Source organism: Choloepus didactylus, chromosome 5, assembly GCF_015220235.1.
Source record: "Choloepus didactylus isolate mChoDid1 chromosome 5, mChoDid1.pri, whole genome shotgun sequence".
NCBI classification, from domain to species: domain Eukaryota; kingdom Metazoa; phylum Chordata; class Mammalia; order Pilosa; family Megalonychidae; genus Choloepus; species Choloepus didactylus.
Genome location: NC_051311.1, coordinates 128,289,950 through 128,306,350, shown reverse-complemented (window position 1 = coordinate 128,306,350; position 16,401 = coordinate 128,289,950). Strand labels below are relative to the sequence as shown.

At 34.9% G+C, this 16,401-nt stretch overlaps 1 protein-coding gene across 14 annotated transcripts in view; it reads right to left on the bottom strand.

Moving 5' to 3' along the window:
* HDAC9 (histone deacetylase 9) overlaps positions 1 to 16,401 on the bottom strand; it is a 996,855-nt gene that overhangs the window by 192,824 nt on the left and 787,630 nt on the right. For all 14 annotated transcript variants that reach the window (XM_037836859.1, XM_037836851.1, XM_037836858.1 and 11 more), the window contains 4 exons: positions 14,737 to 14,792; positions 14,405 to 14,492; positions 8,611 to 8,730; positions 8,201 to 8,298 (listed from right to left, as the gene is read on the bottom strand). In XM_037836859.1, coding sequence (XP_037692787.1) covers positions 8,201 to 8,298; positions 8,611 to 8,730; positions 14,405 to 14,492; positions 14,737 to 14,792 — 362 coding nt within the window. The remainder of the gene's footprint in view (positions 1 to 8,200; positions 8,299 to 8,610; positions 8,731 to 14,404; positions 14,493 to 14,736; positions 14,793 to 16,401) is intronic.

Here is a 16,401-nt window from a genome sequence, read left to right as displayed (position 1 = left end):
ATATTATAATTAACTTCACAATAATTCCATTATTGCTAGATGAGAAATTAAGTTGATGAATTGATCTGAGCTGCTTGACAGTCCCCCCAAAACTGCTATTTCTGACCTAGAAGACTTCACAATAATATTTCATGGAAAACTTCCATTTCCTGTTATCTCAGAGTATTACGCATATGTTGGGAGGATTTTGTGCAAGGCAAGGATTTTATAATCCAGTGTTCAATCTTTGAACATAGAAATTGTTTCTAGGCACACAAATTGTCTTCTTTTTTGACGAGTACTGCTAGGGAAAAGAGTTAATGAAACATAGCCAATCTTTTAATTAAATCTTCTTATTTGGAAAACTGTATCCTTGCTATGCAAATGACTGGAGATTTTTGGCTTCAGAACTCTTCTAAGGATGAAGGGAAAAAAACATAGTCTTAAATTTTTTATAGTTGATCTGACCTATTAAGAAAATAATAAAACATATATTGTAAAATTCAACGATTATAACTAGCTGATTGTTCTTCACTGAAGATAATATCATTCACCCTTCAAAACTTCAAGCACTTCAAGATATTTCCTGGACTTTTTACCTGAGCTTTATACTGTCTAATAATATCATATCTCTTTGATGCTCAGTTCAGAAATGAAGTTTGCAAGTTTCCCAAGGAAGACAGGTGTGCATAAGATCAATTTACTCCCAGGGTCAAGGAACAAAAATTCTAAGGGCATCTAGAGACACACACCTATAGAAATTGTAATTTTTTGATGAAAATTGGTACAATATGTTGCAGAGATGAGTGGAAAAAATGTTCTTAAACTATAATTATCCCTGAAACTGAAGAGCAGATAGGGTTGACAGATTTCTAAAATTTATTCTTATGGGACTTTCCCTGTGACCTGTCCTGATAAAATTTCTTGAAACATCTTAACATGCCAAAAGGCAGAGAACAGAATCTAAACAATGAATAAAACTGTAGATCACACCATACAATACAAATTCTTATGTATTGCTCTTCATGGAAACAAAATATTAGTAGATGAAAATCATTACTGCTTTGTTCCCAAGATTGATTGACAAGTTCAGATTTGAAGCTCACTTCTTCTTTATTAGCCAAGTCTTTCATAAAGAGAAAATGTGCGCTTGATTTGTAAGCTATGATAAATGGTCTGGGAAAGATGGTAGTAGGGCCAATTTGATTTGTACAGTATTTCATATTGGCAAATTGCTTCAAGAAATTCCGCCCTCTTTCCCAAAATGTCTTAGACATCACTGGGAAAATACATAATATCATGAGCATAATATATTTGGTTGTCACTAACAATTGTGAATCCATTGCAAGACTGGGAAGCATCAACCACAGCTCTTACAGACAGAATAAGACCCCAAATCATTTTACAGTATTGAATATGATTTTTAGATGACAACAAATCATTCTTTATTTCAAAATTGGATCTAAAAGTTCATTTATCACTTTATTTTCTATTAAAATTTAATTTTGGATTTCTCAAGATCAACTGAATACCCCTCCATAAAAATCTACTGTATACATAAGAAGAAATTTCTTTTTACAAAAAAGGAAAAAGTATCTCTCTCATTTAATAGTCTGGCTATCAAAGGAAAGAAAAATAACAGGGCTTTAAATTAACAGGCTCTTTTTAGTGTGTCAGATGAGAGGAAAGCAAAGGAGAAGTGGCTTGGCAATACTAGATGAGACAAGGGTAGTCTAGAAGATGTTTTTCAATTGTTCAGTAGTGTTACCAATTTAGACGACCAAGCTAAATGTTAGTAGACAATAATGCCTTTCCAAAGAAGTTCTCATTATGTTATTCTTTTGTCACCCCCTACTCTTGACAGAGGGACAACAGTTTTCAGTTTGGGGCCAAAGGAGCACTGTATCCACACTCACACTTGCTGTGATCAAGTCTCTGCTCACCTCTTACCAGCTGCCTGATACCTGGCAACCTATTGAAACTTGAAAAGATTTGGTACCCTCATCTGCAAAATGGGAACACTCAGTCCGACAACTTGTTGTAAAGATTAAAAGAAATGAGCACTTAGACAAAGTCCTCAGTGAAGGTTCTATATAACTATATTATTATTATCATTACATTATTTTTACAATGGTATTATTTCCCACTCTCTTAGTATGAAATTGCATTAAAATATAGTAAAAACAAGAACAATAAGCATAAAACATATTTACTTTTTTGTTTTTAGCAACAGAAGAGAAAATCTAAACATTCACTTATGGTCCCATCTCATTTCTCAGATAGAAATTAGCAACCTCTTTCTCCATCTCTGTATGTGACAAGAGTATTTAGAAGAGTCCTTTATATGTGCCCCCCTGGCCAGATGATCTACCCAACCATCCTAGGAAAATTTTATGCTGATCGTTACTGACTAGCTGACAGAAGAATGCTACTCTATGAATATGATAATGAAAGGCTCTATTCTGTTCTGCTCTCAGGTTAAATGAATTTTTTGTGTGTGTTTCACAAACAGGGTAGAAATTATGGGTAGCCATGCTCCCGATTTTAAAGACTCTGCATCAGGAATGGAGATGACAGTTTGACTAATAAACTGAGACTAGTTCTGACATTAGGTCAGGTTTCCAATTACAGTTTGGTGTTAATGAAATTAAATGTTCTTGTGTCATTAAAGCAAAAAGGTATGAACCAAAGACTGGAGAGAGGAATAGGCTGCATGTGCTCAACTGATTCAGTTGCTTTGCGTAGGTACACTTTTAAAAATTTAAGTTGGTCATACGGCCAAAGTAGTTGAGCAAAGGCTACATGTACAAGCACAATAATTGCTGACCAGAGATAATTCATAGGTAAAGGAAAAGGAAAAGAAAAAAACTGGTCATTTACTGTAAAGATAAAAATTTTGACTAAATATTTATTCCCTAGATCAGACAACTTGCTCAAATTTCTTATTTAGTTGGCACACTGATAAGTCAGTAAAATAAAATCTCCTTGGCCAGAATTTCCCAAGATGAACATTCCTGAAGAGCTGAAATTTATAGATCCTTCGTCTTTTGGAAATTCTCATCATTAACAAGGTAGCTATCGACTATAATACACTGGCTTAGAAAGTTGTGATTCTGTAATAAAAACTTGCTTGCATCTAAGAAACCCATATCTACAGCTCTATGCTCAGTGTATGCCAAATGGGCCATTTTTATTTCATCAAAACCTTCTGAATTTAAGGGTTTTGTACTCCTTTTTTGGAAATTAAAAGACCACACAGAGCCAAATACTACCAAAAGATTTTCATTCAATCATTCATTCATTTACTCATTCAATCAAATAGGCATAATTTCAAGGGCTATTAATCTCTTACTCCTACACTGGAGATTGCTACTAATTTTTTCAAGCACTTGGAGATGTCTTCCTCATTAGATTTAACTAGAAGCATGAGATCCATATTGTTTCTTGTCCACTACAATCAAATTATTCAACTGGTTTTGTGTAAATTATCATCTTTTACATTTGCAGGGCTCTTGAATTAGTCTTTACAAAAAACAAAGTGTCCTGTGTTTATCTAGGGACTATGGAGTATACAGAACCAAATGGAACAAGCTTTACAAATGATTGGAACAAAGACGGCTCAGCAGGCCTGCAGCAAAGCATTTGTTGAATGAAGAGAAAACATCTGACATTCTTATGACCTAATGAATGGATTTTCAGAGTTCTTTATAAAGCATACTCCTTGAGGGACCAAGTGTTAGGCTTCATGTAGCTCCCTCAGACTTTTGCTAGGTCCACTTAATACTGGTGCCTTCCAATGCTCCTTTTGTAGTCAGCATCATTCCCTCCGTCTTCTCTGATTCATTCATTCATTCACTCATTCAAGCCATTATTACTGAGTAATTTTTCTTTGCCATGCTGAGCACTAGGCCATTGTGAATTTGGTCAGGTGGTAAAGATCTTATGTTTCAGTAAAAGTTCACTGTGCTCTATCACTCTTTAGTCTTTTAAGTCACGAACAATAGTACAGAGCAGCAGTTTGGAATGAAAAAAATAGCATGGATATTGGTGTCATAAACTGAGTTAAAATCATGGCCTTTCCACTTAATTCTTCTCTGACTGAGCCATAATATCTGTAAAGTTCTACTTTAGGATCTGGCATTGAAAAGCTCAATAATAATAGTTATACTTATTTTACAAAATGGTAACTTTGGAAATATTTTACAATGGTATTATGGTATTATTTCAAGATAACTTTTGCATCTTGAACACAAAAGATACTTCATATTATGGTATATTGTAAAAACTCCAGTGAAACTTTAAAGGGTGTCCTCTAATTATTTCAGAGAAGAACTGTGTGGAATAACCAGTCACCTGAAATAATTTAGATATTGTATAATATTTTAAAAATTATATTTAAAGTTAACAACAAACATAACAATGTGTCTATGATCTACATTTTTTTTTTTTTTTTTTTTTTTTTTTGCCATAGGAAAAAGGCACAAACAGAAACCACAAGGACAACATGTATGACAAATTCTGACTGGGAAAATAAGAACCATCCTTGTATCCCACTACAGAGATAGGCTTCCCCTCCAACAGGAATAGAAACAATAATTAAGAGAAAAGAAAAGGCAGTATTTACTTTTTTCCCTACCTCCATTTCCAGGACCAACACACAGATGTCAAAAAGATCTTGTACTCGTGTTTATACTTGGGAACAAGGGTTGCATTAAGAATATGCTTATAAAATGTTAGTATATAAAAAATGAATTTAAAGTCTATCTCACTAAAGCCCCGATTTACAAAGGCACTTATATATTTAGATGGCTAGTTATTTGCCTGCAAAAGATTTTATGATGTATGGTCCACATCCCCGTCACTCCATCCCTCCATCTTGTCCTTACACCAACAAGGCAAGATCATTTCATGACTTCATGCTTTTCACAGGTTATTCTTTCTGCGTAAAATCAATATCCATCCTACTCCAATTGCTGTTTCCCCTTGAAAACTCTTACTCATCTCTGAAAGCACATGTTAAATAGCCCAGCCTTTACTGACCCTTTCAGGAAGAGTTAATCATTTTATCCTCTCTATCCTGAAGCACACTTGTTCTCTAGAACAGTAACTCATCACTTTTATGATGACCTTACTGAGCAAAGGCAGCTCTGAATTCCCAGTGCCCATGATAGTGCTTGGCATTTAATATGCATTTAATAAATGTTTTTGAGTGGATGACTTTCTTTATTCCTCCACAACAAATTCACAAGTGCATCTTGGCACACACTTTGAAAAGGACACATGGTTTAGTTAAAAAATAACAGAATAATTAGTTATAATCTGTTATGAACATTAAAAGCCAAAATTTTTTCTAGTATACAGAATATATAAAGAACCCTAACAATTCAACAACAAAAAGACAAACAACCCAATCAAAAAATGGGTAAAGGTCTCGAAAGGCATTTCTTCAGAGAAGATATGCAAATGGTCAACAAGCACATGAAAGGATGTTCCATACTATTAGTCATTAGGGGGATGCAAATCAAAACCCCAATGGGAGACCACCTCATATCTACTAGAATGGTTATAATAAAAACAGGAATGGAAAATTAGAAGTGTTGGCATGGATGTGGAGAAATTGCTCATATATTGCTGGTAGGAATGTAAGATTGTTCAGCCACAGGGGAAAACAGGATGGCAGGTTCTCAGAAAGTTAAACACAAAATTACCATATGGCCCAGCAATTCTTCTTCTAGGTATATACCCCAAGCAGGTATTGAAAATAGGTACTTAAGCAAATATATGAGCACGCCTATTCATAGTAGCACTATTCACAATAGCCAAAAGATGGAAACCATCCACATGTCCAATGACAGATAAATGGATAAATAAAACAAAATGCTATATATATATAATTCAGCCATAAAAGGGAATGAAGTACTGATACATCCTACAATGTGGATGAACCTTGAAAACATATGCTAAGTGAACTAAAAGTCACAAAAGATCACATGTTGTATGACACCACTTATACGGAATATCCAGAATAGGTAAATCATAGAGATAGAGAGCAGATTGATGGTTTCCAGAGGTTGTGGGGAAATAGGGAGTAAGTCCTTAATGGGTACAGGGTTTCTCTTAGAGCAGTGAAAAAATTTTGGAACTTCATAGAGATAGAGGTTGCACAACATTGTGAATGTACTAAATGCCACTGAACTGCTCACTTTAAAATGGTTAATTTTATGTGACATGAATTTCATCACAATAAAAATTTTAAAAGCCACAATTTAAAATTTTTAATACACTGTAGGTACACTCAATATGTTTTCACATAATTTAACAAAAATTATTGCTTTCAAAGGGGTTCTTTAAAAAAAATCTGACCAGTCATTCACTTTGTGATGTGAGAAAATTCAGGCACAAAATATAAATTGTGCTTCCCTGCTGTGCCTATAGGATCCATGTTTACATAAATCTGTAGTACTACAAATAGTGTTATAATAATAAAAAAAATCTACGAATACTGAATTACAGATCAATGATACAACAATTTGCTATTAGGTCAAAAACTTAATACACATGTCATACAAGTCACCAGGTGGTTAACTTGGGAACCAGAAAAATATAGTCATACATGATGTCATTAGAGTTCCTTTAAGAAGTTAGAAAATTTATTAATTTTGAAATATAGACAAAATTCATAAAATTGAAACCCTTAGGGTTTTTAAATATGTTTTTTAGTTTAATAATGATAATTAATGCAAACTACCTTCACTGACAACCCAAGTACTACAGTAAATAAAGTTATTTCAAATGTTTTTTATTAATTGTTTCTTTTAAATATTCTATACCCACCAAGCAAAAACGCCCCCCCTCCCCCCGCATCTCCTGGGAACCACTAATCGACTTCTGTTTCTGTGAATTTGCTATTTCTAGATATCAGATATTTTGAAAAAAATATATTAAGAGATACATATTTCCAAAGTACAAATCTGGAAGTTGGGTTGAAAAATCCTTTGTATCTGGGAATACTGTGCCAAAGGTATTTCTTTTAAATGCATTTTTTGAAAATAGAAAACTATTTTCTATCAGTTTTCTAGGGCCTATTTTCTAACGAGAAATGACCATCCAATGAGAAAATGAAGTAAGTATGCATGACACCTAGGGCAGCAGAAACCCATCAAAACCTCATTTATTGAAACATTTCCCCTTATTTCCTGAGTTTCAAGTATATTATCAACAGAATTTTTCCCCTTGGAAATTTAGAAATGGTAAATTTCAAAGCCACGAATATTTCTAAAATTTCTTATCAGAAGTTGCTTTCCTCTAAACAAAACATTTAAAAATATGCATTAGCAATAGGTTAGAATCTCCTCCTAAAGCCTTGCAAGTCAGACACATATTGACACAATCAGATATTTCTCCATAGAACAGAGACCTTTCCAAGTAATGAATTTCTTTTTAATCCCAAAGAATGTATTTTTTAAGAACTCAGTCTCAAAAAGAAAGCTATTACTTTATTGTATTTCTTGCTTAAATTAATTAAAAGTTCTTTGCTTTATTAAAACAAAGTAGCAGAATGCAGTGCGTACATATAAATATACACTGCATTTATTGCCTACATTTTGTAGAGGAACTAAATCCAGTCAATTAATTAGTTGATGGTTTAATGAGAAAGGGAAAATATACAAAATCATTTTACTCTACCATCAACTAAGATGGCCTAAGCCAATGTTCCTTAAATCTCACTAACTCCTCAGACCCAGGAATGCTAAATGGTGCTAAGTGACGAAAGGATTCCACGGTCAAATAGAGTTTGGGAAATGCCTGTTCAACAAAATTAAATAGGTAGTGTAGGACTTTTCAGCTGACTTAATATGCTAATGTTCATTGTGAATAACATCATATCTTATAACTGGCAGACTTTTCAAAACTATTTAATAATAAAGTCTTTTTTTCTTCCTTTTTATGAGGGGTGGTAGGGGGTGTGCAGTATGCCTGGGCCATTGGTTAATATACCTGTATAGCTACAATTAGGTCTTGATATACTTTTTTTATTAAAACGGCTTTGCAGAAATATTTAGTTCATCATAACCAAAAGTTTTCTTGAAGCTTTGATAGAACTGCTCTCTTTAGCTATCTTACCTAAACAAGAAATTTAACTTTCCCTTTTAGATTTGGTGCTGCCGCAATGGACATTTGTTTTCCAGTTTGCCCCTTTCGGGGAGAAAGAAGTACCAACCTGAAGGCGTCCAGGTACTCGCTATCTCCCATTGGGGGATCAAGGCCACCTGTCCAGGCAATATTCACATTGTATCCTTCTCCAAGGCCAGTTCCGACCTGGGAAGAGGAAAATATGCCACAGTTGGTAGAGAAAAGGTCAGAGGGAAGAAAGCAAGAAGAGAGGAAAACAAACACATGTGAGCTCTTGAAATAAACATCAAACAGCACATCAAATCAGCCCAACCTTGCTTGACAACTAGTGGTCTGGGTTATGCACTTGTTCTGCTCTGGTTTTGGTCCCGTGGGACAGTTCAGTAATCTCGTATAATTTAAAACACCAGCGAAGGACAAGAAAATTATAGGTAATCATGCAATGCAATTACCTGAAAGATACAAATAAAAGTGGGGCTCAAAAGAAATAAACCGAACCTCATTTGGGGCTCCACTGCCGGGGAAAAAGTTTCCTTCATCATAGCGGTGGAGTGAAATGTACAGGATGCTGGGGTCAGCATAAAAGGCCTGCTGTGTACCATTTCCATGGTGAACATCCTACAGGGAAAAGAAAACAGATGACAAATACAGTCATGCCTAACTCTGGTGAAGACAACCTTTCTGATTTCAAGTTATCTCTTTCTACCACACCCTCCTCCTGCTTTTTTTTAAAATTTTTGTTCTTTTCATTATGCCCCTCTTTTTCTTCCTCCCGTTCAGCCTGCTTCCACGCCACCCCCTTTACTTCCTGAAGTTTCAGGCAAATTATCCTTTAATGCACTCATTTTTTAAACTGGCTTCTAAAAATCAGGAAACCACAGTGAGCATGCCCTGGAGACTCCAGATGAGCAGTCATTGAGAAAGCCCAGTCCTTTGGTACAATTAGATATTTATACACCGGCTCTTTGTACTCTTTGCTTCAGTGATGGAATCTCACATCCTGTTTTATGGAGGAATTTTATGACTTATTAACTGCCAACAGTTCATAACCCCTCAGGCTTAATTAACTAGCCTCATTGGCCTCTGAAGAAAGACTAATGTTTAAACTACAAACTAGTATTTTGCAGAAGGATCTATGGCCTACAGAGCATTTTCACAATTCTTGACAGAACACTAAACATACGTGTATGCACTGATTTGCCAAGTCCCACCATTGAGGTCAAAGGCTTTGCAACCAGCTGAGTAAATTGGCTTTCTTGAAGCATTCAGTTCAGTTAGCAATCCCTCAGCAGTTAGAATCACTTCAAAAGAGATGCCAGATGCAAAAAGGACTTCATCCTTAATTTTGTTAAAATGGTGACAGCGAAAGTCGAAGACACAGGAGCATGAGCTCATTAGCTATTAAATCAGTTGGAATAAGCAAAAAGATGGTATGGGGCTTTTGCCATCTTGTCCAATCTGCTTAATTTTAATATTATATTATGGCTCTCTTCCCGGCCTCTTTCCTGCCCTTTTTTCTTTTCCCCCACTTCTCACTCAAAAACAAAACCAACCAAACAAAAAAACCTGTCACTAAAATAAATGAAAAAATTCTTAGCACATTTTAAATGATAATGATTGATGATTCAAGACTTCATAGTGTTTTTTCTTATTGTTTTATGATATAGACATGAAGGAAATGAGACAAGAAATGGAGAAACCCAGGAAAACTATGGAAAAATAAACTAATATTTTTTAAATGTCTTCACTGAAAGGTCCGAGGTGTTAAGAACATAAATTAATGTACTTCCCAATATCTTCTTATCAAAAGTAAAAAGAACCACTCATAAAAGTGAATAACCTATATATTTGTTTCCAATAGAATATTACTGCTGAATCTTTAGCTTATATACAGTTTCTGGTTTTGTTATTTAAAAAGCATGGTAACTTGTAAGTATGTATTTACATTATACTTTATTTTATATCAGTAAGAATTACATTATTTTTCAACAATGATTCCTATAATTTATGTGAGACAAAATATTAAACACCTTGAATGGATTACTGAATAATAATATGGTGTGTGTGGTATCATCCCTAATATAAAGCTAAATAAACTGAGGATCATAGAGTTTAGGTAACTTACTAAGGTTTTACAGAGAGTAAGTTACAAGACTGCATCTTGAATACACTTCTTACTCCAAAAGCCAAACTCTTAACCATTATACTGTTAACCAGCACTTACAATTGTTGTATCTTTGATCCTCTTAGCAAACCTGAGAGGTAAGGTTGAAGTCATTGCTCCTTGTCAAGGTTTATACAACTTGTCTCCAACCCTCAGGCAGAACTCCTTCACTAAGCATTACCAAAGCCTTCTTTAAGTAGGTTCTGGAAGTCTGCACTGAGCTTGTTAATTCCCTTACTCATTTTTGCATACACATATCCAAAATTAATGAAGAAATCTTAAAATGTTGGGGCAAATATGCAGCATCAGAAACTTGTTCCAGCTAAAGGCAAACTCTTCAAGAAAAAAATAGCTTACTGAAAATATATTAATTCCCAAATTTTTACATGATCAAAGGAAAAGGAGGAGATAGCAGAATTATTTTCTTTAATGGAACTAAAATGAAACAATTTAAACCACAATGTCTTCATTGTTTGCTACGAGATACCTAGAGGATGGATAAACAAACCACTTGGAAAAGCAATAGTGAAAGGCTGTTTGCATTTCCCCTACACAATAGAATTTTTAGTCAGAGTTGTAAGAAAATTTTTGCTCTGGGCATAGAGGCAACCACACTTTGAAAGCAGAACATTTACTTGATTACTTTTGTTTCCTTAGGAACTTTGTAAAAGTTTATTTCAGGAGATTAAATAAAGATGCTAATTTGTCTTAGATATAAAATTATTCATTTCTGAAAAATATCTTGGGGAGTTAGTAGTGCATAAATTTCTGAGTAGGAAATATATTCTTGTCCTTGGCATAGCAAGTTTTTCAACTGACGTCAATCATGAAAATGCACGAATCCATTCTAATATTTGGGCAATTCTTGATTACTCACTTATATTCATAAGTATTTAGAGCTGAAGGTAGATATACATGTACCTTTTGTTTTGGGCAATAACTTCTTGTATAACCTTGAAAATATGTTTTTTCTTCCATCTGTATTTGCATACAAAACACTGTTCAAGTATACACTGAAGATTGTTTTTGCATAGCAATAAAACACCATCATCCAAGAGGAACAATACTAGACTAATATAAGAATATTATTGGTTATTGTGAAAAAAAATGTTTTAGAAATTAAATGAATCTGAATCATTAAAAGTCCCCAAAGAGACCTTGTATCTAACATATGCTGGGAAATGCTGAAAATATTATTTCAATAATTTACTGGTTAAAAGAACACTGCAAGAATAGATTCTATAGAAGGATTTAGATCGAATATATAAGTGATTATGTGAAAATAGCTTCGAATAAGTCATATACCCTACCAGCTAAAGTTGTCTCTCAGAAATATTTAGGATAGGAACTTGGGACAAAGTTCTAAATGTACTTCTCCAAAAATGAAATTGTCCAAAATCTTAGGACATTTGAAGTGATTTCTTTTATGAAGAAAGCCCTAAAAAGTATTGGTTTCAAACTAAAATTCACATTACATAAAAGCAACCCACGTCATGTAGGCAAATCCTGCTCCTAGGGCAGGTTAATGTCCTGAACACAGTGGCCAGTCTCCTGCAAGTTGAGAAGAAAGGTGCTGCACCTGTTCCCTCTTCTCATCAATGGGAATGTCTTTGGAATCTTCCCAAGCAAGAGAACTAGAATGAATGAACTCCACAGTAGAATCGTCCTCACCTAAAATACTCATCTATTCTGAATTGGACTAGAGCCCTAAAAAGGAAATGAACTATAACTCTGGCTTCTTGATTTACTAGGCACATAAAAATGCTGAAACTAGCTGCCGGACAATGGAGCAGTTTTGCTTTCAAGCTGTCCAAGAATTTGTGGAGTTAGTCCACATCCACTGGCTAACGTTAATGACTTCAGGTATGCAGGTTTGAATTTCTTTTGCCACTGGAGAACCTTCACCTATTCGCTTTGCAGAATAGACCTGTCAGCCAGGGAGAAGTGATGTCTTGGTGCCACGTGGCACTTTAAAACTTCCTTTTTAGCAGTTGGAAGAACTGGGAATTTGCGCAAAGTAGCCCTGCAGCTGCAGAATTTGGAAGACTTGTAAGAAAGAATGTGGGCTGGCTGGCAGTGATCTCAGGGGCAACTCTTTGGAGAGAACTTCACATGTACAGAGAATTTGAAGCAAAAACTTCTCATCTACTACAGCTTGCTGGGAAATCAGCATCCTTTATGGTTGGACAATGGAGTAAATTCACAATCAAAGGTCAGTAAGCTTATAGGAACTTCCTTGGAGCTATCAAGTAACTTATTTCAGAAATCATATCAAATTATCTGCAGTGTTCTTTTATTCCTATCCAAATGCAAAAAAACAAAACTTTGCCAAAAATCCTCTGAGGTACAAAGTGACCATCTATTATATGCTAGGCATTTTAACTTTCAAGTTGATTATACAATTCATTGTTTATCATTCATGTGCTTTCAAAGGGGACTTTTAACAGTTAATGATTATCTTCATAAAACTGTAAAATGGGAATAATAGGGGATTCTTTGGAAAGTAAATTCTAAAAGATTCTTAAGAATATGATGAACACCATTTACCAATATCCCTCCCACATCATGTTGACAAATTAGAAAGCTGAGAAAAATTTTCCTCACAATCCCTTGTCTTCATCTACTATCTTTTCTCCAAGTTTTTTTCTCATCCTTCTAGCACAGAACTTAAAGTATCAGGAGCAGACTAAGAAGTTGAGTCAAATCATATTTTTAAGATAATTTAGTATCTTATAAATCAACCCAAACAGTAATTATTAAGTATTTAAAATGTCATTTTTTTATGTACATGAGAAAATAGGTACTGATGTCCTCATTTTTGTGAAATTGTAAGCCCTTGCTGCTGGAATACATCTAGGCCTTCAACACTTTTCTTTAATGGTGAACTATGACCTACATTTGAAACTTCAGCATGTTCGAGAAAATATACATGGAAAAGAAGGCTTTAATATTCTCCACACGAAAGTGCCTGCATGAAGGCTACAATTCAAGGTGTGAAAAACATGCATTCCCACCAAGCATTAGAAATGGTTGTCAGTTTTTCATCCCTTTTATCTTTGTTTTAACTTAACTAAGTATTTCTTCACATGGTTCTGTTTGTGCTCTCTCTCAACCCTTTGGTGTGCCTGCTTAACTAAATCGGAGGGCTGGATGGTGAGGCCATGACTTCCCAATAAGATTTAATTATGAGTGCAGATATGAACAAGATTTAGACTATTAAGCCTTGCACTTCAAAAAAACCTTTAACATATTTTGCCTTTAAATCTTTTATCACCTGCAAAAATTAATTAAGTACAGATGTAGCAGGTTTGGTTTGGATGCCAGGGTTCATTTCCTGTCTATGCTTTGTCAGACAACCTATTACACCTCCTTGTGAACTGGAGGCAAACTGAAAACGGGGCTCATAAATCACCATTCAGCTCTCTTTTGCCCTTTCCTGGGTTGGTCCTTTTCTTATGGGGCAGCTCTCCAGCTCATTATTCATATATACTATAGACAATATGCCAAATGTCATTTGCATTTAAACAAACTATTTGTTAAACAAATTATAACTCTATTGTATAAGAATGCATCGTGTTAAAATGCAAGACTAATCTAAGGCCGCTTTTAGTCACTCAGGATTCCAGCAGGAAGTCATCCCAAACTGGCATATGTGATCTGAGATCTTTGCAGAAAGAATGACATGCTGACTTGTTTTAATAATACCACTGTTGCACAAACAAGCAACATGATTGCTAACCAGGGGAAGTGGCCAATTTGGTTACCCAAGCAACAGCATTCTTTCCAGCACATCTGACTACTTAAAGTCTATATTCTGTAGGGAAAAGTAAATTCAGGTTCTGTTGGGTTATCTTAACTGTGGAAGTATCAATTCATTTAAGGATCATAAAAGTTGCCCTGATCTGCGCCTTCTTCTCATTAAATTGCAGTTAACACCATGAAAGTGAAATGTGAATGTTTATGGTTTCAGAACTGCAATCCTGAATTTAATGAGTTTCCACATTCAAAGGAAACACACCCTTCAGTTGTTTGCAAGTGCGAAAAGCAAGACAGCCTGACAGAGAAATATAAATTCACTCCTTTTTATCTAGAGTCACTGAAAATGCAGCTCTGGCCAGGAATACATACCAGATCTACAATCAATATCTTGCTTATATTTAGTTGGTCTCTCAAGTATTTGGCGGTAATTGCAACTGAATTAAAAAAGCAGAACCCCCTGCGGAATAGAGAAGAACAGAGAAATAAGAAAGCAAATCAGCCAGGAAAACCATTATAAATAATGTTCAGAGCATTTTTTAAAATGCTATATGATCTCTGAAGCCATAAATCTGCTTCTGGGAGTACCTCGCAAGATTTTTCAGTCCATCTGCTAACAATTAGAGGCTTCAGAGACACGCACAGGGCAGGTGACCGCCAGGAACCGTGGCGCTTGGAGATGGGCAACAGTCCCTGGTACTTACATGGCTGTGGATTCTTCAGCGTGATGGCCTGGGGGCCTCACAACAGCAAACCCATTCTGTAAGGACAAGGAACAAGATAGGTTTGCATTGATCAGATATGGGGGAATTGCTTGGATTTCCATTGTACTACAAAGAGCAGGCGCATACAAAAACAAACAAACAAACAAACAAAAAAAACAACAAAAAAAGCACAGTCTATTCTGTCTTCTGAGCTTGCTTTTGTGCTTCCATTACTATTTCAGAGAATGAACAAAAACAGTATATATGATTGCATTTTCTCAGATCATGTCTCAAAAAGAAGGTTCCCATAGAGACTGGGGAAGAACAGGGATTTGGAAGTTGTACCTAGCTGGCAATTGAGCACATCAGCTGTTGGACTCACATGATTCATTTTCAAGAACTTATTTTTTTGTATCAACATCGCACAGAGGGGAAAGAAATTCACTCTTGGTGCAGGTTTGGGTCAAAGTTTGGAAAGACCAGGGAAGATCCAAAGTGAAAATTCTTTAGCTGTATCCTCTCAAAGGTTATTTCCACTCCAGTGTCAGCAAAATGATAAATTTACACTCATACACTCACATACATACAAAAGAAACCTCAGAAAGGTGAAAAAGAGAACAATGGAAAGCCCATATTTCTTCCAGTCTATAAATTTGGCTTGGATAACTGCCAAGACTTGCAACTTTATTGGATTCCCTAAGTCAATTTCTAGCCTATGTTCTGGAATTTTATAAAGAATTCCAGGGCTGAGTAGCAATCAGATCTATCCAAGATCAAGGAATGCCTTAACCTCCAGATTAGCTGGAATGCATCATGGAAAGCTGAAGTAACTCCAGCATAAAGACAGGAAAACTATAAATCCTTGCAGAGCCATCATGCTCAGAAAAGTAGGGCTGCTTGAAGTGAAAAAAATCATTTATCAGATGGTTCACACCACCTTTCACTAAACTATGACTAAAGGCACATGCCGAAAAGAGAATGTTTCTTTAGTACACAACCTTAAAACCTTGGAAATAATTTTAGTATGCTTGAGAGATATTTATTCGAAATCTATCAATGTAAGCATAAAGATGCTATTGAGAGAGAGAAACATCTATCACCTAGGGTTTTAAACTAACATATTTTTCCAGTGTGTCATGGTAATTAGCCCATGATGAGTTAATTTGCTATATATTTTGGTGAGCATATACATAATGACAATCCTGGAAGCAAATTAGAACTCAAATAATACAATATCAAGAACAAATACAGAAATAGTGATAAACATATTCTCTTGTTTCTGATCTGAAGATAATTATTGTCTCCCTGGAGATAAAATATCAATATGAAAGAAATTATTAATGAACAACACAAAACAGTAAAGACTGAAACATTAAGATTTTGGAATGAGACTATAAATGCTATAGAGTTCTGAGAATGGAGAGTTCAGTAAAGATTAGGATGGGGAAAATATTTCATTGGGAAAACAACGGGGTAATTTTAACAAATATAGCTCGAGGCAATATAATTGACATGTAAATAACTTTTAAAATTAGACTTAAAATATTAAAGAATAGTTAAAATTTGAATAAAAAATAGTATTTTTATAAGTAAAGGGCACAACTAGACAAGCCAAAGAAGAAAATAAGCAGTGATCAATGATGATAAGAAGAAAATGTTCAAATG